Source organism: Notolepis coatsorum, assembly GCF_963971535.1.
Source record: "Notolepis coatsorum genome assembly, chromosome: 9".
In the NCBI taxonomy this organism is placed as follows: domain Eukaryota; kingdom Metazoa; phylum Chordata; class Actinopteri; order Aulopiformes; family Paralepididae; genus Notolepis; species Notolepis coatsorum.
In genome coordinates this window covers 73,855,709-73,881,262 of record NC_140173.1, presented here as the reverse complement: position 1 = coordinate 73,881,262, position 25,554 = coordinate 73,855,709, and the positions used below count along the sequence as shown (strand labels likewise).

The 25,554-nt window shown below is 44.7% G+C and overlaps 1 protein-coding gene across 3 annotated transcripts in view; it reads left to right on the top strand.

The window, feature by feature from the left end:
* b3gnt2b (UDP-GlcNAc:betaGal beta-1,3-N-acetylglucosaminyltransferase 2b) overlaps window positions 1-25,173 on the top strand; it is a 93,193-nt gene extending 68,020 nt beyond the window's left edge. For 2 of the 3 annotated variants that reach the window (XM_084321646.1, XM_084321644.1), the window contains one exon: window positions 20,047-25,173. In XM_084321646.1, the coding sequence (XP_084177772.1) occupies window positions 20,072-21,265 (1,194 nt within the window). In that variant the 5' untranslated portion in view covers window positions 20,047-20,071 and the 3' untranslated portion in view covers window positions 21,266-25,173. Of the gene's footprint in view, window positions 1-19,613; window positions 19,654-20,046 lie in introns of all 3 variants that reach the window. The other variant, XM_084321645.1, reaches the window with a different exon arrangement.
* The last annotated feature ends 381 nt before the right edge of the window (window positions 25,174-25,554 follow it).

The window sequence follows — 25,554 nt, the reverse complement described above, 5'->3', positions numbered from 1 at the left end:
CCCCAAATGCATTATATTGATGATGAAATACAGTTTGGTAGGAATCTGTGCGAGATAAAAAAAAAAATCAATTGGATGTACTTCTAGAAGTTTCTACGTATCATCTGATGATGACCGGATGGGCGGGGGATCGTTTATAATTCCGTGGGCAGCGTTATATCATTCATCTAGTGTGGGTGATATGATCATCAGAGCAGTTTATATTGAACACGTTCAAAAATAACGCTGAATCTTACCGTATCTTCCTCGCGCCGTTGGACGATGAGCGTGGAACTGAAATATTCCTATTATGGGATGTAGAAATACGCTATCTATTTCCAGGTTGTATAATAGTATATACGTCCAAAGCATGTTGTTTATCGAGTTATTGGCAACGGATCGCTATGTATTGTATCGAGATCGAGTCCCGGGACCTATAGAGAGTGCCCGGAAGTAATATGGACGATCAGCACTTCATCCACATGACTTCCTGTTTGGCGCTTCTGCCGATCGGCCACCAGATGGTGCTCTTGAACCGCTAGAGGGTTGAGAGGAGGCCAGCACTGTGTCTCAGGGCTGCGGAGGAAAAATATGATTTCGATCACAGATTTTTGAAATATTGATATTAAAGACGAGTTAGGGCATCCTCTGCAACTTTAGCATGGCTAGGAAAGACGCCTAAACACGTTTTCGGCACTTAAAGTGTTAAAAAAAATATGACCTTTTACATTTACATTTACATTTAGTCATTTAGCTGACTCTTTTATCCAAAGCGACTTACAAGTTCTGTACGACAAGTCATCAGGAAGGGCACAACTCTATCAGCTGAGTAACAATGTTCATCAAAGTGTTGAGTGCTACAGTGTAGGTTCATTTATTAGGACAAGTGCATGACAGTAAGGTTAGTTAGGGTTAGATTTTTATTTTTTTTTTTATAACCACTATGAGTAGCATAGATGTTTGTTAGGGGGGTTGGGTTTCTTCATTGAGTGCCTATCCTTATCATTAGGGCCCAAGTATCTTGTTGTGATTTATTATGAATAGGGGGGATTGGGGTTTTGGGCGGAGTGAAGCCTGGTCTGGCTCTTGAAGGTAGTTTTCCTAGGTTTTGGGTCACCACCCCCCTCTCTTCCCTCTTCTCAGTCCTCAGAATAAACTGAGTAGCATATGAGTGGCAAGGATTGGGTTTCTTCATTGAGCATTTATCTTTACCATTACGGCACAAGTATCTTGTGTTTTATTTAGGGCTGTCAAAATGAATGCTTTAACTCTGGAGATTAATTTAAATGAATTAAAGCGTTAAAAATGTTTTATCTAGATTAATCTATGGAGTGAAACATTTTCAATATAATATAAGAAAGCGGTCTAGCTGAGTCAATGTTGATGGTTTTGTTGAACATTTGTATTTTACAGGAGAGAAACTGTATTCAAAGAAGGCTATTAAAATAGTCTTTGAATCTAAATATACTTTCTTTGTGTTGTTTTTACATTAATTCCACGATTTTACACAAGTAAATATCTGTTACAAGCTTCGGTCTTAAGTAGAAACATGCCATTTTTTTATCTAGAATAATCTAGATTAATAACAGAAAATTGTGAGATTAATTAGTTAATCTTTTTTTAATCTATTGCCAGCACTAGTTTTATTATAATACAAATGTTGAATAAAAGCAACATACATTTATATAGTGTCTACAAGTGTGGCTAGTGGCTAGTGTCCTGTTTAATGCTGTTCTCTGCTGGGGGGGCAGCATCACTGTTTCGGACAAAAACCGTATAAATAAATCATTAAAAAGGCTGGCTCAGTGATTGGCCTTCCTCCTGATTCCCTGCAGATCACCATAGCCAAGCGAACCAGGACTAAACTGAACACCATTTTATCTTTTGTAGGCCACCCACTGTTTAGTATTTTCGATGCTCTGCGAAGCTCATTTAGTAATAGATTGTTGATGCCTCAATGCCTCAATGCTCGACTGAGCGATTGAGAAGGTCCTTTGTTCCTGCTAAAAAAAAAATACGAACACCGATAGCACTGTGTTAAGAGGCTCTCCTATTGTGTTGTGTATCCTGTAGTGTATCATGTAACTGTTTCTTTCATGTTTGTATATGTGTATTCGCTCTGGTGGCAAACCATGTTTCCCCTCTGGGATTAAGAAATAAACCATTAACCATACCATACCATATGACTGAAACTAGGGGTGCACCGATATATCGGTCGGGTATCGGTATCGGCCGATAAGTGCCTTGTTGACTGCTATCGGCCTATCGGCCGATAAGCTCAAATGTGCCGATAGCAGTCGCCGATAACTAACCATCCATTTGTGTAGCGTCAAAAGGCAAAAAAAATAATTCACTCGCGACCTACCTGCACAACGCCCGCCATCCCCCCCACACACACACAAGCTACTGCATCAAAGTTACTATTTATGATTAACAAGGCATTCGTTTTGTGGCATTAACGTTATATAGTTAGTGTTACACGGACAATAACATCAGCATATTATTATTACCCATAGCAGCAAGGCATTACTCCGAGTCCGTTCATAGCCGGGAGGCAGAAGACTAACGTTACTGGTGAAAATGTGATTTACGTTGGAATACTCCTTTGCCAACTTGCTGTACTTTGCTTGCAGGTCTGCAGCCATTATTACTGGATTAAGAATAGCCCCAACTTTAGCCAACGTAACGTTATGGCTAAACCTTTAACATTAGTTAACCCTAGCTTTCGGTTAGCTGTTCAATGTTAATAACACAACCAAGCGAATCCATCAGAGCTCCCCATCAACACCGCTCTGTCGGGAGGATGGCATTTAAGAAAGTATCTGCTGTTAAAATGACACAAACATTCGTTTTGTGGCATTAACGTTATTATAGTTAGTTACACGTTCAATTACATCAGCATAGTATTTACCCGAAGATAGCAAGCAAGCCGTGCATAGCTCGGTTACATTCCGTTGCTCATTCCGTACCCAACTACACATTCTGCAATCTGTTAATAAAGTTTTCAACCAGACAAATGTATAGAAAGGCTTTGTTTTATTATAAAATTTGTTGCAGTAAAATCATTGTGTCTCGTTTGGCCATCCTGTGGAGCGCGCTGGTCGGCGGGCACTGCCGGGCAGCTAACGTATTAGCTTGTTGTGGTTCTAAGTTTGACTCGCATTCTCGCAGATCAATGGCGGCATGCCCCGAAGTAGAAAAATGAATAAACGCTTGGTGGTAAGCAGGAGGTGGGTGCTAGCGGTGTGGCGTAATTGGCCGAATCGACTGTCAATCAAAATGGTTCCATTGCATTGGTTGAAAGCTCTGGTTGAGAGAATAGTATCCCGCTGCAGGCCGCCAGAATGGTTCCATTGCATTGGTTGAAAGCTCTGGTTGAGAAAATAGTATCCCTCTGCAGGCCGCCAGACGATACTGGGAGAGGGATCAGTGATACCATAAACATATTTCTTGATGTTTCCTTTTTTAAGTAAGTAAAGAGGCCTACAAATACAAACACACATACAAATATACAGTAGTTTCATTAAAAAAAAAAAAAAAAAAAAAAAAAAATTAAAAAAAAATTTAAAAATATTTAAAATACTTATTTTTTGCCACAATTATCGGTATCGGTATCGGCCGATTGTGTTAGTTGAACAATCGGTATCGGTATCGGTGGCCAATTTTCATATCGGTGCACCCCTAACTGAAACTAATATAAGTATACAGTATATATAGCTATGTCCAGTGGATTAACCATCTATAATTAATCCTTCATACTGAGAACCGAAGAGGTCCAACCAAGTTTTCAGATGATCTTTTCGATGACTGCATGTGTTCTCTTCATTCATGGTTTTCAGACTGTAGAGGTTGTGTACTTTCAGGTGATATAACATATATATTATATATATAAACGCTCAGACTGCCAAGTGATATGGATTGGATATGAATTGTGTGTGTGTGTGTGTGTGTGTGTGTGTGTGTGTGTGTGTGCGTGTGCGTGTGCGTGCGTGTCTTCAAAAGCATAAGGCTTTTGAAGGCTAATTAGTTGTCTGGAAGCAGCAGGTCTGTCAGCAAGTCTACTTACCGAAAAAACCCACCCCCACTTCCTGTATCTGGCTGTGTGGTGATGCACCGGACAGGAAGCCATAATTATCTATCAAGGAGGGAGGGGCGGCGAGAGAGGCAGGAAGAGGATAGATGGAGAGGGGGGATCCTGCCCACTCTCGCCCCTTCTTCAGTTTATTTTCAGTTCAGTTTTACTGTATTAGTCATAATGTTAACACAGGATCAACAAGAGAGATTGGTCGGCCCAGCAGTGAGAGCACTAGCCACAACCCACAATAGAGCGCTAGTCATACTGTATGAGATAAAACCAGTATAGAAATGGCAAAAGTATGTGTGCCATGAAGTAAAAAGTAATAAGTGACATAATTAAATAGAGATTAAAAATAGAGATAATGGAATACGATAAATAACTAGAGCACTATATACATGAAAAGGGGATGCGTGTGAAAAAGTGAAGTGAGGAGTATATACAACAGTATTGCACATATTGGAACTGTATTTTGGATGTTGTAACAGCATTGCACATATTGGAACAGTATTCCGCATATTGTAACAGCATTGCACATATTGTAACAGTCTTGCACATGTTGTTGTAACAGTATTGCACATATTGGAACAGTATTCCGCATATTGGAACAGCATTGCACATATTGTAACAGTATTGCACATATTGGAACAGTAGTTCCAGTAGTTCCATGATGAATTGGAAATGGCTACGATGAATTGGAAATGGGGGACCCTGGTGTAAACAAGACGAAAGTCTTTCTCTGGTCTGCATCCCCTTAACAATTGTATGTATTGAGCTGTACTGCACTGTACCCATTCTGCAATCTGTTAATAAAGTTTTCATTCATTCATTCATCATTCTAGTGCACATATTGGAACAGTATTGCACATATTGGAACAGTATTGCACATATGTGTGGTTTGATTGAGTGCATTTCTTGTAAACACTGCATACTTACTAATCGGTGTGATTATATCATTAGGGTTGTGTAATGTCCTGTGGTGATGATGTCACCGGGCTTGACGGGGCAACGCTCCATGGCAATGAAGCTACAAGTGGAGGGCAGATGAAGATACTGGAACAGATAGGAGGAGAAAGAGATGAAAGGATATGGCCAGGGGGAGAGAGAAGAATGAACAGGAGGGGGAGAAAGAGAGAGATGGTGGGGCAGAGGTGTTGTTAGGAGTCAGAGGAACAGAATCACACAGCAGAGAGAGAGAGAGAGAGGGGGGGGAGGGGGAGAGAGAGAAAGAGGGGAGAGAGACTCAGGTGTACTGGGAAAACAGGAAAAGTTAAAGGGAAGGATGTGTTGATGACGGAGGTGATGAGATTTGAGAATTAGCATGTGGAGGCAAAACTTTGTCTTGATTTGTCACAGAGTGGCGTGTAAATGATTCAAAGCATCATACAATCTTACATTTATTTTCAAAGTGTGTGGATTGGAAGGGCTCTTTCATAACACGTGCCTTTCGGTGGACACTTTAATCCAAAATGCCTTACAGTACTACGAGTACATACTTTTTTATTTTGTTTTTTTTGGCACACACGCTAATCAAATCCCTAAATGTTTATGAAGAATACAATCTCACACGCAGAAAGTCACGGAAATGAAACCCGAGCAGACAGTACCGGCTCTCTTAGTTCAAATGCTGACAACCTGCTGACTGGAGGCATTCCAGGCGCTCAAGAGCGGGGAGACTGTTCAGTTACTGCAGCCAGAGGAACCAGGGAGGAGCAGAGTCAAGACCAACCTGTGATGTAGACAGTGAAGATTACAGCAGAGTCAAGACCAACCTGTGATGTAGACAGTGAAGATTACAGCAGAGTCAAGACCAACCTGTGATGTAGACAGTGAAGATTACAGCGGAGTCAAGACCAACCTGTGATGTAGACAGTGAAGATTACAGCAGAGTCAAGACCAACCTGTGATGTAGACAGTGAAGATTACAGCAGAGTCAAGACCAACCTGTGATGTAGACAGTGAAGATTACAGCGGAGTCAAGACCAACCTGTGATGTAGACAGTGAAGATTACAGCGGAGTCAAGACCAACCTGTGATGTAGACAGTGAAGATTACAACGGAGTCAAGACCCACCTGTGATGTAGACAGTGAAGACAATGTCAAACTGCCTGGCAAATAAATAAATAAATAATGAGAATAAAACTCTAAATTTAGTTGTTTTTGACATCATTAAACGAATACACTTAGAAAAGAAAACGGAATTCCTACATTACCATAAAACTGAATTTAAAAGCTGAGTCCCTTTTACTGGCCGCTGGACGAATAAAGGTCGGTCTTGATTAGAAGTGTTTGCGCTTACCACGTGCACCATGGTACACCATGTGCAGTTTTTTTTCCCGTTTTTTTTTTTATGATCATAAGTCAGTGCGGAGTGCTGAGACATATCTCCATTATCTCTCTCTCTCTCTCCTGTTGATTTAGCTTGATGCACAACTTAGTAGCTCCATTGTATCTCTCTCTCAACATAATACAAATCCATCTACCAGACACAACATAGGCTACTAGGGATGGGTAACGTTCACATTTGAACCGATACGGTCTTCAGCTGGACCAGAGCTGAGAAGCCACTTTCACAAAGACAGGTAGTGAAAAAAAAATAAAAAAATTATATATATATATATATATTTTTATATATATAAATATAATTGTTTTTCGATTAGTCGACTAATCGAAAAAATAATCGACAGATTAGTCGACTACCAAAATAGTCATTAGTTGCAGCCCTAGTGCCTTGCCTACCGTTTTGCTGTGGAAAGAGCCGGCAAGTTGATGTATGGCTTTCAGGTGAGTCGGCAGTGATTTTGGAGACTGGAAAAAATATTATTATTATTACGGTATCTCACGTGAATCGATACTCGGTAGTACTGACATGTTTCGTTAAGTACCTTTTAAAAGTACCGAATTCGGTACCCATCCCTATAGGCTACACACGATCATCCATTATTTTACACTGCTCCTCATCATCACAACAATGCTTTGCATTGCTAGTACATCATTTTAGCCAATCACAAAAATACAGCGTGCCTGCATACATGAACTGTAATTTACTCACCATTAGTGGCACACTTGTAAAGCTGAATTAAACGTTGAGAACAACCTCTATTCCTCCAGATTACTGTCAGTGCGTGAGGTTGGTGCTAGCTTACTGTAGCTCTATTGACCAGCTTGGTGCTAGCATAGCTCTATTGATGGAAGCATGTCTATGTTCCCCGGGTCCTATGTTCCCCGGGTTCTATGTTCCCCGCTTGCGATATAAGGGTCCTATGTTCCCCGGGTTCTATATTCCCCGCTCCCGCTACCCACTCCCGAAAAAGCGACAGTTGTGTGAGGGCCGACCATGTCGGCTTACTTCATTTCTCTGCCATTACGGTAGTGTTCTCAAACGTACACGTTGCGACAAAAAAAATTCCTATTTTCCCGCTACTCCCGAAAAAGCGACAGAGTTGTGTGAGGGTGTAGATAGATGGTGCAACATGTGTAATTGTGTATGTGTGTGTGTGTTCTGGATGTAACAGTACTGTATATCTACTCCAGTGCCGTCTGACAGATTCAGCCATCAGATGCTGCTTGTGCGTAACAGAGATGTATATCTGTTATTTAGTTAGGCCTACTGGACATTTTCGTTGACATAAGTAGATTTTTAGTTTTTGTTTATTTATTAAGTTAATATAAAGAGTGTTTCGAACATTTTTGAGGTTGTTAAATACACGCTTTTGATTTCTTTAAGTGGCGACTGACGTCTTTTTCGTTGTTCGTTGGAGAATATTACTTTTTATTTTTTTATATATATCTTTTATTGGTGAAACATAGGTGGTACAGAGAAGCAAAGGTTGATTATCAATATATAACATATCACCATGATTCTTTTTTGCTTTTATGGGACATGACGAGACACTGACAGGACTGAAATTGAACAGGGACGACAAAAAACAATAAAGACAAAAACTAAACAAAATCGAAAACAGGCAAAAAGGAAGCTAAAAAAATTATAAATTAAATGTAATTAAAATAATAATAGTGATAATAATAATAAATAATCAGGATAAAATATACAGTGGGGCGGAGTTTACAACAGAGTATCTAAGGTGCTCACCTCAGAGAAGGAGTATTTCTTTAGGATCAGTCAGGGTCAAGGGATGTGAGAGTGTTTATGAATGTGATTAGAGGTTGCCATCTATCATAAAAATTGGCAATTGAGCCTCTTAAAGAGTACTTTACCTTTTCCGATGAAAGATATGACATCAAGTCCTTAAGCCAGGAGGTGGTGGACGGTGGGCTTGGGCTTTTCCAGTGCAGGAGGATACGTCTACGGGCTATGAGTGAGGCGAAGGCTACAACGTCTAGTTCCTTCCTGGAGAAACCAGCAGATGTGAGAGGCACCCCAAAGATGGCTACCAAGGGGCATGGCTCTAGGTTGATGTTTAGGGCTTTGCCTAGCGTGTCGAAAAAACAAGACCAGAACTCAGCCAGCTTGGGACAGGAGAAGAACATATGGGTGTGATTGGCAGGTGACAGGCCACACCTGTCACAGATATCGGTCGTGTGGAAAAAGGTTGCTAAGTCTAGCTTTTGTAAAATGGACCCTGTGCAAGATCTTGAACTGAATTAGACTTAGACGGGCACACAATGATGTATTATTGACTCTAAAGACTGCCTCGTCCCACTGTTCATCAGCCAAGTCAAGCTCGGCTTCCCATTTACCTCTAACCCCTGCAAGCGAGAACACTTCCAGTGATGATATGAGATCATATAGAGTCGAGATCCCGCCTTGTGCCTTGGGAAGGGAGAGTAACTTGTTAAGCACTGAGCCTGTTGGGGACTGAGGAAAAGGTGTAAGGTGGGTATGAGCGTAGTCGCGGGCCTGAAGATAACGGAATAGATGAGAATGGGGTAAGTTAAACTTAGCTTGGAGATCTTCGAAAGAGGCAAATGAGCCCTCTAGATATAAGTCTAAAAAACGGGTCAAGCCTCTCTCTCTCCATAGGTTAAAAAAGCTGTATCTGAGCTGGAAGGTTTAAATAGGTGATTGTTGCAGATCGGGCTGTGCGGGGAAGCTGTCTTAAGCCTAAAGTGATTCCTAAACTGGTTCCAGATTTTCAGTGTGGAAAGTACTACCGGGTTTTTTATGTGATCAGGACAACGAGAGGTCGGGGGGGAACAGACAAGCGCCATCAAAGATGACGGACATGCAGAGTGGCTCTCCATTATACACCAGTTGAGATTAGGGAAATTGTACAATTTTTTTTATTCTCTGAAGGTTTGCTGCCCAGTAGTAGTGTAGAAGGTTGGGCAGTGCAAGACCACCTTCACTTCAGCTTTAGGAGAATATTACTTTACTATTTCTCTAATATATATCAGACCGACTATAGCTAGGCTATATATTTCAGCTATAATGTCCTAACAGAGAAACTACCACCACCTAAAACATCCTTATTATACCTTGTTTTATCCATATGCAGTAGCGCTTTGAAGGTATAATAACTTCGGTGGACAGCGCCTTGGTGCTGAAGTGTCATTCAAACTATCCTTACTATGACTGTGACGGGCGACGACGGCACCCCACATGTGAACAGTAACGATGCAATTAATGAATGTCTTGTTGTAATTAGTATATACCCAATGTCATGCGTCTTCTTGAAGCGGATTCAGCTTGTTTTGCTCCGATTTGACGTTACTGTACGATATAAGTGTGTATTAAAAGACGGAGCTGTTAATGCGTATTGAAGGTTTGTGTCCCCGGGCAAGCTATATTCACGTAACTCGCATATATCCTCAACTATCCTTTATCTTTCAATATCTTATTTGACTTTACTGTACGATATAAGTGTGTATTAAAAGACGGAGCTGTTAATGCGTATTGAAGGTTTGTGTCCCCGGGCAAGCTATATTCACGTATTCACGTAACTCTCATATATCCTCAACTATCCTTTATCTTTCAATATCTTATTTGACGTTACTGTACGATATAAGTGTGTATTAAAAGACGGAGCTGTTAATGCGTATTGAAGGTTTGTGTCCCCGGGCAAGCTATATTCACGTATTCACGTAACTCGCATATATCCTCAACTATCCACAACATCACGTAACTCGCATGCGGGGAACATAGGACCCTTATTTCAGCGGGGAACATAGGACCCTTTTTTTGTTCTGGAGTGTTCGGGAGCGGGCGGGACCGGGGAGCATGGAACCTTTATTTCGGGAGGGGGGAACATGGGACCCCTTTTTTTTTTAAAGCGGAGAACATAGAACCCGGGGAACATAGGGATGACCCCCTATTGACCAGCTTGGTGCTAGCATAGCTCTATTGACCAGCTTGGTGCTAGCATAGCTCTATTGACCAGCTTGGTGCTAGCATAGCTCTATTGACCAGCTTGGTGCTAGCATAGCTCTATTGACCAGCTTGGTGCGTGCTAGCATAGCTCTATTGACCAGCTTGGTGCGTGCTAGCATAGCTCTATTGACCAGCTTGGTGCTAGCATAGCTATATTGACCAGCTTGGTGCGTGCTAGCATAGCTCTATTGACCAGCTTGGTGCGTGCTAGCATAGCTCTATTGACCAGCTTGGTGCTAGCATAGCTATATTGACCAGCTTGGTGCGTGCTAGCATAGCTCTATTGACCAGCTTGGTGCTAGCATAGCTCTATTGACCAGCTTGGTGCGTGCTAGCATAGCTCTATTGACCAGCTTGGTGCGTGCTAGCATAGCTCTATTGACCAGCTTGGTGCTAGCATAGCTATATTGACCAGCTTGTCAAGTTTTGTTTTATTTGTCACATATAAGGTACATGTAGTATAAAATTTGTAAATTACCCTTTTCTCTCCCAAGTCAAATTCTCCATTTGACGAACGCTCGATGCTGCCACCAGTGGTCACCATTAACATCAGCACCTTGACAGTGATAGTAATGTGTTTTATTGGTGACCAGTGATGGCAGCACAGAGCGTTCATCAAGCTTTCACAGAAAACCACAGAAGAAGGCTCAGCAGGAGGATTTGAAAGGAGACTTCAAGTGCTCCAACTACCACACAGCACAAACACACACTAACTGTGGGGCTTACAGCAATATGCCAAAATAAATATTTAGACACAAAAAAGCATGTCATACCACTTTCCAGCAAACAGTGGATCTATTTTATGGGCATTGCATTCCCTCATTCATTGCCCTATGTGTCATAGCCTAGCCCATCATCATCATCATCATCATCATCATCATCATCATCATCATCATCATCAACAACAACAGGCCTAGTCATCAATCATCCCTCTCATTGATCATCAACACTACTCAAAATTGTAATAAAGGCGTCTTCATACTGTGGAAGAATAATTTTAACCAATGAATGTACTTAGTCAAATATAGACTTGGTTAAACACAGGATTAATATACCGAAATAGGTACAAGTAAATCAAGAGTTCTAGCCTGATAGACAAAGGGGGGGGGGGTTTGAACATGGCTGTGAGATTGTTTGAGGGGGTCCTCTGATAATCCATGAACTATCGTCAGCCTGTTGATTCTTCTAAAGGACTTTGACCTGCAAAGGTCCGACTGGTTTGAATGTGACAAATATGACATTTAGAAATGTTTACAGTTTTTCACTGTCTGTGAGAGTTGCCTATTTCACACCGTGAGCAGTAGGCTAGTTCACACAGTCAGCAGTAGACTAGTTCATGCCGTCAGCAGTAGGCTAGTTCACACAGCCAGCAGTAGGCTAGTTCACGCCGTCAGCAGTAGGCTAGTTCACGCCGTCAGCAGTAGGCTAGTTCACGCCGTCAGCAGTAGGCTAGTTCACACCGTCAGCAGTAGGCTAGTTCACACCGTCAGCAGTAGGCTAGTTCACGCCGTCAGCAGTAGGCTAGTTCACGCCGTCAGCAGTAGGCTAGTTCACGGCGTCAGCAGTAGGCTAGTTCACGCCGTCAGCAGTAGGCTAGTTCACGCTGTGAGCAGTAGGCTAGTTCACAGTCAGCAGTAGGCTAGTTCACGCCGTCAGCAGTAGGCTAGTTCACACAGCCAGCAGTAGGCTAGTTCACGCAGTCAGCAGTAGGCTAGTTCACGCCGTCAGCAGTAGGCTAGTTCACGCCGTCAGCAGTAGGCTAGTTCACGCCGTCAGCAGTAGGCTAGTTCACGCTGTGAGCAGTAGGCTAGTTCACAGTCAGCAGTAGGCTAGTTCACGCCGTCAGCAGTAGGCTAGTTCACACAGCCAGCAGTAGGCTAGTTCACGCCGTCAGCAGTAGGCTAGTTCACGCCGTCAGCAGTAGGCTAGTTCACACAGCCAGCAGTAGGCTAGTTCACGCCGTCAGCAGTAGGCTAGTTCACACCGTCAGCAGTAGGCTAGTTCACGCCGTCAGCAGTAGGCTAGTTCACGCCGTCAGCAGTAGGCTAGTTCACCGTCAGCAGTAGGCTAGTTCACACCGTCAGCAGTAGGCTAGTTCACGCCGTCAGCAGTAGGCTAGTTCACGCCGTCAGCAGTAGGCTAGTTCACGGCGTCAGCAGTAGGCTAGTTCACGCCGTCAGCAGTAGGCTAGTTCACGCTGTGAGCAGTAGGCTAGTTCACAGTCAGCAGTAGGCTAGTTCACGCCGTCAGCAGTAGGCTAGTTCACACCGTCAGCAGTAGACTAGTTCACGCCGTCAGCAGTAGGCTAGTTCACGCCGTCAGCAGTAGGCTAGTTCACGCCGTCAGCAGTAGGCTAGTTCACGCTGTGAGCAGTAGGCTAGTTCACACAGCCAGCAGTAGGCTAGTTCACGCCGTCAGCAGTAGGCTAGTTCACGCCGTCAGCAGTAGGCTAGTTCACGCCGTCAGCAGTAGGCTAGTTCACACAGCCAGCAGTAGGCTAGTTCACGCCGTCAGCAGTAGGCTAGTTCACGCCGTCAGCAGTAGGCTAGTTCACGCTGTGAGCAGTAGGCTAGTTCACACAGCCAGCAGTAGGCTAGTTCACGCCGTCAGCAGTAGGCTAGTTCACGCCGTCAGCAGTAGGCTAGTTCACGCCGTCAGCAGTAGGCTAGTTCACACAGCCAGCAGTAGGCTAGTTCACGCCGTCAGCAGTAGGCTAGTTCACGCCGTCAGCAGTAGGCTAGTTCACACAGCCAGCAGTAGGCTAGTTCACGCCGTCAGCAGTAGGCTAGTTCACAGTCAGCAGTAGGCTAGTTCACGCCGTCAGCAGTAGGCTAGTTCACACAGCCAGCAGTAGGCTAGTTCACGCAGTCAGCAGTAGGCTAGTTCACGCCGTCAGCAGTAGGCTAGTTCACGCCGTCAGCAGTAGGCTAGTTCACGCCGTCAGCAGTAGGCTAGTTCACGCTGTGAGCAGTAGGCTAGTTCACAGTCAGCAGTAGGCTAGTTCACGCCGTCAGCAGTAGGCTAGTTCACACAGCCAGCAGTAGGCTAGTTCACGCCGTCAGCAGTAGGCTAGTTCACGCCGTCAGCAGTAGGCTAGTTCACACAGCCAGCAGTAGGCTAGTTCACGCCGTCAGCAGTAGGCTAGTTCACACCGTCAGCAGTAGGCTAGTTCACGCCGTCAGCAGTAGGCTAGTTCACGCCGTCAGCAGTAGGCTAGTTCACACCGTCAGCAGTAGGCTAGTTCACACCGTCAGCAGTAGGCTAGTTCACGCCGTCAGCAGTAGGCTAGTTCACGCCGTCAGCAGTAGGCTAGTTCACGGCGTCAGCAGTAGGCTAGTTCACGCCGTCAGCAGTAGGCTAGTTCACGCTGTGAGCAGTAGGCTAGTTCACAGTCAGCAGTAGGCTAGTTCACGCCGTCAGCAGTAGGCTAGTTCACACCGTCAGCAGTAGACTAGTTCACGCCGTCAGCAGTAGGCTAGTTCACGCCGTCAGCAGTAGGCTAGTTCACGCCGTCAGCAGTAGGCTAGTTCACGCTGTGAGCAGTAGGCTAGTTCACACAGCCAGCAGTAGGCTAGTTCACGCCGTCAGCAGTAGGCTAGTTCACGCCGTCAGCAGTAGGCTAGTTCACGCCGTCAGCAGTAGGCTAGTTCACACAGCCAGCAGTAGGCTAGTTCACGCCGTCAGCAGTAGGCTAGTTCACGCCGTCAGCAGTAGGCTAGTTCACGCTGTGAGCAGTAGGCTAGTTCACACAGCCAGCAGTAGGCTAGTTCACGCCGTCAGCAGTAGGCTAGTTCACGCCGTCAGCAGTAGGCTAGTTCACGCCGTCAGCAGTAGGCTAGTTCACACAGCCAGCAGTAGGCTAGTTCACGCCGTCAGCAGTAGGCTAGTTCACGCCGTCAGCAGTAGGCTAGTTCACACAGCCAGCAGTAGGCTAGTTCACGCCGTCAGCAGTAGGCTAGTTCACACCGTCAGCAGTAGGCTAGTTCACGCCGTCAGCAGTAGGCTAGTTCACACAGTCAGCAGTAGGCTAGTTCACGCCGTCAGCAGTAGGCTAGTTCACGCCGTCAGCAGTAGGCTAGTTCACGCCGTCAGCAGTAGGCTAGTTCACACCGTCAGCAGTAGACTAGTTCACACAGCCAGCAGTAGGCTAGTTCACACCGTCAGCAGTAGGCTAGTTCACCCTGCAAGCAATAGGCTAGTTCACACAGTCAGCAGTAGGCTAGTTCACGCTGTCAGCAGTAGGCTAGTTCACACAGTCAGCAGTAGGCTAGTTCACACCGTCAGCAGTAGGCTAGTTCACACAGTCAGCAGTAGGCTAGTTCACACCGTCAGCAGTAGGCTAGTTCACGCCGTCAGCAGTAGGCTAGTTCGCGCCGTCAGCAGTAGGCTAGTTCACGCCGTCAGCAGTAGGCTAGTTCACACAGTCAGCAGTAGGCTAGTTCACACAGTCAGCAGTAGGCTAGTTCACACCGTCAGCAGTAGGCTAGTTCACACCGTCAGCAGTAGGCTAGTTCACACAGCCAGCAGTAGGCTAGTTCACGCCGTCAGCAGTAGACTAGTTCACGCCGTCAGCAGTAGGCTAGTTCACGCCGTCAGCAGTAGGCTAGTTCACGCCGTCAGCAGTAGGCTAGTTCACGCCGTCAGCAGTAGGCTAGTTCACACAGTCAGCAGTAGGCTAGTTCACACCGTCAGCAGTAGGCTAGTTCACACAGTCAGCAGTAGACTAGTTCAAGCCGTCAGCAGTAGGCTAGTTCACACAGTCAGCAGTAGACTAGTTCAAGCCGTCAGCAGTAGGCTAGTTCACGCCGTCAGCAGTAGGCTAGTTCACGCCGTCAGCAGTAGACTAGTTCACGCCGTCAGCAGTAGGCTAGTTCACACAGTCAGCAGTAGGCTAGTTCACGCCGTCAGCAGTAGGCTAGTTCACACCGCCAGCAGTAGGCTAGTTCACGCCGTCAGCAGTAGGCTAGTTCACACAGTCAGCAGTAGGCTAGTTCACACAGTCAGCAGTAGGCTAGTTCACACAGTCAGCAGTAGGCTAGTTCACGCAGTCAGCAGTAGGCTAGTTCACACAGTCAGCAGTAGGCTAGTTCACGCCGTCAGCAGTAGGCTAGTTCACACAGTCAGCAGTAGGCTAGTTCCAGAGGTGCATTCCTGATTGGCTGACTGGTTGCACTATGTTTTAATGACGCCACATGCACACACGCTCCCGGGTGTGTGCGCACGCTCCTGCGCAATGCGCATAAATGTTCCCTTGCATACGCACAGACTAAAGACAATGCCTAATTGCCTCTACGAATGGAATGTAACACATTTCATTCACAAGTTGTGTGTGCATGTATCTGAGAATGTATTTGAACACACCTGAGCTATTGTAATGCAAAGTAGCCATGTGGGTACTTAGCGAGTTGGCCCATCAGTCGAGTGCAGCGCATTCCTCAGGTTTGGTGTGAACGATGATCTGACTCAGGCAGAGCACCGTTCATACCAAACCTGTGAATGTGATTGCCATGAATTGTTATGCTTATGCGAGGTAGCCAGGCAGGTACACACGACGCCGACAAGTCGAGTGCAGCGCGTAGCGTGCATGCGCTTCTGCTCACAAAAGCTTGGTTGCACGTCGTGCAACCCCGTCCCATGAGCAACGCACCTCTGGCTAGTTCACACAGTCAGCAGTAGGCTAGTTCAGGCATGACTGCGTGACCTGTTTTCTCAAGAACTTTCTTTTTTATTCCTTTTTGTTTAGCTAATTAGTCTATGCAATGTCTACTTCAACAAGCAATTCACGAGTAACTCTAACGAGTAATGTAGCAGTAAAGTGCAATAGTAATATGCAATGTACATGTGATTAAACTGGGTATAAAATATATAAATTAGTACTTCTGGGTGTAGTGCTAATCGGATGTATGTACTTTGTACAATAATGTACAATAATATTAATATGTATAGTCATACAGGTATAACGACAGTATGGTAGTAGTCACACTGGCCAGCAGCGTAACTAGTAAGAGTACGTAAGGCATATGAACAGATATAAACATAGTATCTACAGATATGTAAAAGGATATATGCAGGTATGTACCAGGGTTTCTGTTAGAATATTTTTTTGCCGGCCTCAGTGTCCGGTAGATTTCAATCTACCGGTCAAATGAGAGAAATTCCGGTCAGAGTTTATTGAGCTTAAAAACAATTGATAGGTAGGCTATATAAAGAATGACATCCTCAAGGCATGTAGATTTATAATATTTTAACTTAAAACTAGGCTAATTTTGCGTATACAGTCATTATATTCCAAATAAAATAAGTCCCGAGACTCCGTGCTGCTGCTGACTTTAAATCAAATAGGTGTCTGTGGGCAGTCGCCCCGACATTAACACTATGGTCGCCAAAACCGCCGTACCACGTCTTTCCTCGCCATGCTCATTCTGCCAAAGACGCCGTACCACGTCTTTGATATCAATATTTCTCCCCCGGACACTTGAGATATACTGTTGATCCCCTCTCAACTCTCCAACGGTTCAAGAGCGCCATCTGGTGGCGCTCATCGATAAACAACATGATTTGGACGTATATACTATTATACAACCTGGAAATGGATTGCATATTTCTACATCCCATAATAGGAATATTTCTGTTCCACGCTCATCGCCCCAACGCTATGAGGAAGCTACGGTAAGATTCAACGTTATTTTTTAACGTGTTCGATACTAACTGCTCTAATGATCATATCACCCACACTAGATGAATCATATAACGTTGGCCACGGAATTATAAACGACCCCCCCCCCCCCCCCCCCCATCCGGTCAACATCAAATGATCAGTAGTAACTTCTAGAAGCACGTCCATTTGAATTTTTTTATCTCGCGCAGATTCCTATCAAACTGTATTTCATCATCAATATAATGCATTTGGGGCTATAAATCACGTTCTGGAGAATGCTGCAGAAAACGATAAACATACTTATACTTTAGACCGTATTTTAGTATGAATATGTGAATGAAAAAGTATAACGTTGCTACACCCTGAACAATAGATATAGGACGTTGAATGGGCCATAGTAATGTCAATTTAGCAATACAATTTAAAAAGTTATAGCCCTGCAAATAAGGGGAACTTCTCCATATTAAATAGGGCTGGCGGAGGATGGTAAATTATGAATTTAAGCCTGGCGATCAAAGTGTTAATAAACAGCAGTCCCTAGGGCTTACTCTAGTGTGTACTGTGTGCTCTTTATTCTGCCCATAGGGCTTACTCTAGTCTGTGTGGTCTTTATTCTGCCCCTAGGGCTTACTCTAGTCTGTGTGGTCTTTATTCTGCCCCTAGGGCTTACTCTAGTCTGTGTGGTCTTTATTCTGCCCCTAGGGCTTACTCTAGTCTGTGTGGTCTTTATTCTGCCCCTAGGGCTTACTCTAGTCTGTGTGGTCTTTATTCTGCCCCTAGGGCTTACTCTAGTCTGTACTGTGGTCTTTATTCTGCCCCTAGGGCTTACTCTAGTCTGTGTGGTCTTTATTCTGCCCCTAGGGCTTACTCTAGTCTGTACTGTGTGGTCTTTATTCTGCCCCTAGGGCTTACTCTAGTCTGTGTGGTCTTTATTCTGCCCCTAGGGCTTACTCTAGTCTGTACTGTGGTCTTTATTCTGCCCCTAGGGCTTACTCTGTACTGTACTGTGTGCTCTTTATTCAAACACAAGAACACCGGATGGACCCAATTAGGATGGTGCAGTTAGAATTAGGCATGCTAGAGGCGCTCCAGTAGCACACCACATAGCTTGCTGAGTCGCGAAGCGGTCGTCCTGGGTTCGTTTCCCAGTCCCGGCGACCATTTTCCGCATCATCTTCCCTACCTCTCCTCCCATTCTCCCTCTCTCCCTCTATCGGCCCTGCGTGGCCAGAAAAAGCTGAAAATGCTATAAATAAAAGTTTAAAAAAATATATATATAAAAAGAATTAGGCATGCTAGTGCTAGCTTAAAATAAATAAATGAATAGAAGGTGTGTACAGTATATGTTCATGTGAGCACAGATGCCTTTTTCCATGTGTATTCTATGAGCAAAGGAGATCACTGGCCAGATGTGATCTTTGTATATAAACGCATAACCAGTGCAAAGAAAAGTATGATTCCAAGAAGAATGGTCCAAAACCCTGAGTCTCATTGAGAGAATGAAAAGCCTTTATTCTGGAATGACAAAGAAAAAGGATATATAATAAATAATATAACATCAACGCGTTGCAGCCCGACTAGCTTTCATCGGACAACCAAACCATTTGTATCCTTTTTCATTGCCCTTCTAAAATAAAAGGCGTTTAATATTCTCTTCAGTGCCTTGGACTGTTCTCCTTCAGGCCTTCCTTTTTTCTTTGGACCGGCTCTGTGTTTACATTCCTGGAAATATCCCCCCTTTTTTTTTGGGCCCATGACTACTACTACCCGGCGTACGTCCGAAGATCACCCATCCGTCTTCCACGGCGCGTGGACAGACCCGCCCGCTGCGCTGCTAGTTATTTTTTTATTTTTATTTTTTTTATTAGGCCTGAGAGAGGGATTGAAAAGGAGACCGGGGAAAGTGAGAGCAAAGAGAGACATGGAAGAGGGAGAGAACGTTGTCGGCAGAGAGCGTGTGAGCTTTGCCAAAGGAGAAACCTGAGGCAGAGCTGCATGGTCTCCAAAGGCTGTTTTGTTCTCCACGTTTTGCCTAGTCTACTTCTTTTTTTTCTCCTTTCCTTTTTTCTCCTCAGGCTGGTAAAAGGACTGTGGCGATAATCGGTCCCTCTGAACGTCTCCCGTGGTCATTATGTCACTCGTATAATATTCTGTAGTTCATTTTCTATTTCTTATCAACCATTCATTAGATGCGATATTCGATACACAGGAACTCTCGGCAGCCCGAGTATGAGAGCGACTGATTTGACTGCATGAGTGAGCGCTTAAGTCATTCGTGCTTCAGAGGTCATTGACCGGGTGGGGCCGGGCGGGCATATGAATGATTTGGGTGTTTTTATAAATGTTAGTGTTTTGATGGCAATGACCTGAAGTGAATGGCAGACAATTGCCTAATGGTTTTGTTATATTTACTTTGGACTGTGATCCAAAAAAAAATATGATTATGATAACTGCCTTTTTATTTAATTGTTGACACAGACGAACATGCGCACACACACCCTGCTGAATAACTCAACGGAATTGGGTCAGTTGATTCGCATACAGAATGTTCTTTTCTTTTTTCTTTTTAGTGGGAAGAGATCATTGAGTAACGGAGTTGGGAGAAGTCTGGTAAACTCACTTCTCAGAAATATCACCCTTGTGTGCACTTATCACTTGATCTGTAGCACTGCTGCCTTTTCATGCCGCTAAGCACAAGACTCTGTAGTTACAGACCAGGAAGAGGTTTTTCTCTAGGAGAGGAAACGAATCTGCTTGCTGGTGGGAAGGGGAGGGGGCGCTGTGTGTGTGTGTGGGGGGGGGGGGGTCTAGGGTGGGTCCAGCTGCTATATATAAACTTGGGTCATATGTTGTAGCTGTAGCTTGCATCATGTTTTCTGAGAATAAGGTTGATTCATAGAAGTGTGCGTGTGAGAACATGTTTGATTAAGTGAGTGCTCTTTATTCATTCATCACGTGTGTGTGTGTGTGTGTGTGTGTGTGTGTGTGTGTGTGTGTGTCTAGGTGGTGAGTGGTGGAGGACAGAGCCATGGCCTTCCTGCGGAGGAGGCTGAAGGTGGTTGTGATGGTGATGATGGTCAACCTCTTCATCTTTATCCTGATCTCCCGGAACGCCAGCCAGGACAAGAACGGGCGCCATAAGGTCCACATACCAAACAAACCCTTCTGGGCCAAGCTGGCCCCCAACCAGGCCTACTGGAACCGTTGCCAGCAGATCCTGGACATCCACCACAACCCCATCCTGATGGCCAACTACAGCTCCGCCGACATGCCCGATTGGCTCAATAGCACAGGTTTGAACTCTGACCCCTGCCAACCTGACCTCAGTGTCACCACTCAGGTAAAGGACTACAACTCGCTGCCCGACCGCTTCAAGGACTTCCTGCAGTACATGCGCTGCCGCTCGTACCCCCTGGTGGTGGACCAGCCTCATGTTTGCGAGGAGCCGCCTTTCCTCCTGCTGGCCGTCAAATCCCTGGCTCCGCATTTCGACCGCCGCCAGGCCATTCGGCAGTCGTGGGGGCGAGCGGGCGTCCAGGCCAATCGGACGGTGGTGACCGTCTTCCTGCTCGGCAACGCCACGGCGGTGGACCACCACCCGGATCTGTCCGAGATGCTGCACTACGAGAGCACCCGCCACAAGGACATCGTGCAGTGGGACTATCGGGACTCCTTCTTCAACTTGACCGTCAAGGAGGTGCTGTTCCTGGACTGGATCCAGAGCCGCTGCCCGGGGGCCAAATACATCTTCAAGGGCGACGACGACGTCTTCGTCAACACCTTCCGGATCCTGGACTTCCTCAAGGGCCTCTCGGGGCCCAAGGCCCGGGACCTGTTTGTGGGCGACGTGATCACCAACGCGGGGCCGCACCGCGACAAGAAGGTCAAGTACTTCATCCCGGAAAGCATGTACGTCGGGATGTACCCGCCGTACGCAGGGGGCGGGGGTTACCTGTACTCCGGGGACATAGCGGCCCGTCTGCGGAACGCGTCGCGGCGCGTGCCGCTCTACCCCATAGACGACGTCTACACGGGCATGTGTCTTAGGAAGCTCGGCCTGGGCCCGGAGAAGCACAAGGGCTTCAGAACCTTTGACATAGAGGAGAAGTACAGGTCCAACCCCTGTGCCTATAAGAGCCTGATGCTGGTGCATCCCAGGACGCCGCAGGAAATGATCCAAATATGGGCGTGGCTCAGTGACCCAGACTTGAACTGCCAGTAGCGGCGCCTCACTAGCCATATAGTGTCTCACTGAAGTGGTTGGAATGTCCCCGTGGAGAATATTTCGGGGGGGATGAACTTGAACTGTCAGGAAGTGGCAGGTGTTGACTCTGCTGTTGTTAAAGAGGTCAAAGTGGCCTCCGTTATGTTGTTTCTCGGGGGGGGGGGGGGGCACGGTGACATTAAGTTCGGCAGCTTGTTGTTATGAAGTCGTCACGGTCACTTCGGGTTCCCTAGCCTTCTCGTTCTGGGGCAAAATGAGGAGGGCATCACGATGGCATTGCATTGTTAGCACATAGTTCTGCTTTTAAAATGGCCGCCATAGTATTTTGACATGAAAGTCCGACTTCTGCAGCCCCGCTCCCCCCCTGTCCCTGCATTGCCCATGAACGAACTTACCCCAAAGTGGCCGCGTTTTTCTTTGCGTGCATATATTTATATGGTAACTATTTATATGGCTTTATGATGCTTTAACACTGTGTCGGCTCCAAGACGGGGCTTGTCAATGCTGTATTATATGGAGATAGTGACATAATCATTGCTGGAAGCTAAGCTTGTGTTCCTATTGACCTATCCCAAGCCCCGTCCTCAATCACACAACTGTTGCTTCCTTCGTTGGAGGATCAAGAAAAGAGGGCGGGTCTTGAGATTAGTCTGTTCCTATCCACACTCCCATGAATATTAACTTGTCTCACTCCTTCCCAACTCCTCCTCCTCTCCACTGTTAAGGGATTGTGCAGAATATTTGCTTTGTTCACCCTCTCTTGCCTACAACCAAATCATAACAAGGTTTTCAAATCCTGTGTTGGGTGGAGTGAGTAGAGAGACCTTAGGGTAATGTGGGAAGGGAGTAGGAGCCTAGTCTAGCTCAGCTCAGCAGTTCTGGGCTTGGCTCGAGATGGGTAGAGAAATCCAAATGCTGGTCTATTTAGCTTCAGGTTCTTATAAGTCCTACTTTCCCTTAAGGAAACTGCTGGTATGAACACATATTTTTGCAGTGTGTCAACTGCAGGGTACTTTGTGTGTGTGTGTGCAAGGTAGGAAATTATGAATGTTGGTAAATGTTGACTGTGGTTCGTAAGTCTGTCCATTCTACTAGATACTTTGGCAGTTAACCAGCCATCATTCAGATGTCATTTTTATTTAATTTATTTAAGTAAATAAATAAATATAATCTATTTGGCTGGTGAAATAGTTAAAGTGACTAGTGCATTTTAGGATTTACCAGACACCGAGGCCAGTGGACAACAAAGATGTTAGTTTCTTGCCCTGAGTGTGTGTAGTCACATTATTTTTCTCTCTTTCTATCTTCCAAATGCACAGCTCCCCACTAGAACGCCTAAGACAACCTGCCTCTGTGTGTGAGAATGTGTGAAACCGTTTGTGTTGTTTTTTTGTGTGTTTGTTCTTGTTTGACTGTGTGTTGCTATCAGTGAGTCGGAGACAAAAACGCTGTTTGTTTTAAAGGTCGAACACGGTATCGTATCCAAAGATTTCCATATGCTCGGCACTTACCCAGGGCACCCGTCGCGATTAACGTGGAAATACTCTTGTGCCTGTGCGCCGTTTAGGCTCCCAAGAATTCCACTAATCCCAATTTAGCTGTTGTTCCGTTTTTACATTGTAAGGATGTATTGTGTTATACGCTCCACTCCTCCCTCGCACACGTGTGTCTTTATCCTCGTTTCGTTAAACAGATGCTGCACATACATACTTTGCGTCCATATAAAGAAATAGTGAGGTCCCCGGTTTCTCCTGTATTTGGAGTTATAACAACCCACTCTGGACTCATAACGCACGGCTTTGCAGCGCACCTATTACACTGCTGCGCCTTGTTCTGTCATTGGAATTTGATATTGGACCGTAAAGCGATGCCACAGAATGAGATTCTCGTGTGTTTGGCCCGTGTTTAGCTTCTCTAGTCGTCTCTCGAACCCTGCCGGAGACTAGGGTTCGGTGTGGAGACGGAATGTTCTAGATCCAACCTTTACACTACCAAGACGTGGTCAAGGAGAAGGACTCATCTCCCTCTGTTGGGGCTCCACCTGCTGGTCAGGTGTGTGTTAACTTTGACTTATGGACAGTTGTACACAGACACTGGCCATGTTTATTTCTCGAGCAACTTTCTCCAGTAATTTCTTTATACTTCTCACTCTTTCCTGTCCACTCATTCCTTGGTCTTTGGCTTCTACAATTCATATCTGCGGGACACAGCAGCAGATTTCTCTTATATATTAGATCAAGAGATGAAACAAAAGCTACGTGTTTTGAGAACTAATTTGAACAGGGCCAAATGCAAGGTATCACTGATCGCATCTGAAATAGTAATTATTTCCTGTTGTGTTGTCATGTCCTCTGTTGTTTTTTACAGGTCCTACATTGAACCTGAAAATGGTTACATTCTAGCCTCTGCATCTGCTGCTATAAGTGGCTAGTTGAAATGTTTACATGTGTAAATAGTTAATTTTTTTTTTTTTTTTTTTTCTTATAACTTATACTCATTACTCAAACATTGTCGGATATTGGGTGTGGCCCCTAGCTCAGTGTCACGGATCCCTGTCTTGTATTCAACGTTGTGGAGTGAGAGTCTGAAATTTGGTGGCATATTGCAATTTGCCCCTCAGTCCTGTTTTCTATCCTCCTGTCTATTCTCTAGCACTCTTCTTTTTTTATAGGTACTCTCTCCTTCCATATCTGTGATAAACACACATTATCTGGCCTGACTTTATTTTTTCTATGGATATCCGTGATGTGTCACATTCTGAATGGACCCTATTTTCTTGATCCTCCAATCACAACTGTTGTGTCCGTCTGTCCGAGGGAAGCGATAGTCATGATTGGAGGATTAAGAGAGAAGTGGGCGGGGGTTTGAGATAGGGCCAGGCTTCCCATGAGACGGAAAGTGTGTCGGTTCTTCGGAAGCACGCTGTATGTTGGGGGGGTCATAATCATAGATATATAACACTAGATGGCTTACCCGCGCTGCTGGCCAACGGAGACCGACATTGCCACATGGCGGCCATCTTGCGAGGGTGGAGCACGCCCACTCATAACATGTATGTTTATGGTGCATGTACTATTGAAATAACCATAGCTTGCTCAATTTCCAACCGTTTGGTTGTTAAAAACGTCAGAGATGTAGTTACCATACTGCATACTTATAATGGACTTTGATATAAAAAGAAATTACAAAAAAATATCTTCCAAGCAAGAATCATAGCCACGTTAATAACGTTTGTAATAAACCAACCCGTTTGTAAATCCGTCAAGATTTCAGCGAGTTAAGATTATTTTTGTTTGTGCAGATCATCACCTTAAAGCAGTAGTCCACCCTCGCAAGATGGCCACCGGTGTGAAGTACGCGACTCCGCCTTGAGCCATCTAGTGTTATATATCTATGGCATAATGAGTACAGTGTTTTTACAGTGTTTTTCTCTGAGGAAGTAGGATGCTCCAGTGTAATTTAATTTGTCTGTTTGGCCACTTTTTGCAATACTGTATATCATACGTTTTTTTAAATGTGCTTTAATGTGAGCGTTGACTAAATACCATTCCTTTTGTTAACCAAAGAATAAATAAATTCTTAAAAAAGTTAAAGTTTCTCAATCACTTAGATAATACTTTTCAGTTCACCCTTGGTTTCAGAAGCCATAAACCTATTATTTACTTGGTTATATTTCACTGTATATCCTTGTGGCATTCACCTAATTACCATGACTATGTACTGTTGAATCCTGACCTAATTGTGTGTGAGATTTGGACATATTGTGCACTCCTGAGACATGTATACCAGAAATGTGCCTGATGTTATGCGCAAGATATACTTCTCAGACCATGTCACGTGTGATTCCTTTTCTATTCCTTTTAAAAATGACTTCGATTATTTCAATAAAGTATATTTTGCTGTTTTGATAAGCTCTGTTGTAGGCATTTTATTAATTTAATTATTTGCTTGTTTTACTGTGTAAATAGAATAGAATAGATATTTATTGTCATTGTTACAGTTGTTACAACGAATGTGAACAGTTTAACAAACAATAGGACTGCGACCTGTCCCACAGCCTGAGGAAGACCCTTTAAGGTTGAAACGTGTCACGTTTTGTGTACTCAAGTTAATTTTGTGAAGATGTACATTGTTTGTTATAGTGACTTGTGTACAATTACATCAACTCCTTTTTCTAAAGCACCCAGGAAGCTCCTTTGTTTTATTGTAATACCCATTTCAGGGAATCCATGTTTGAGGAAATCCTATGTTTCAAATCTATTGATGTATTTGCATTTTTTTTTTTA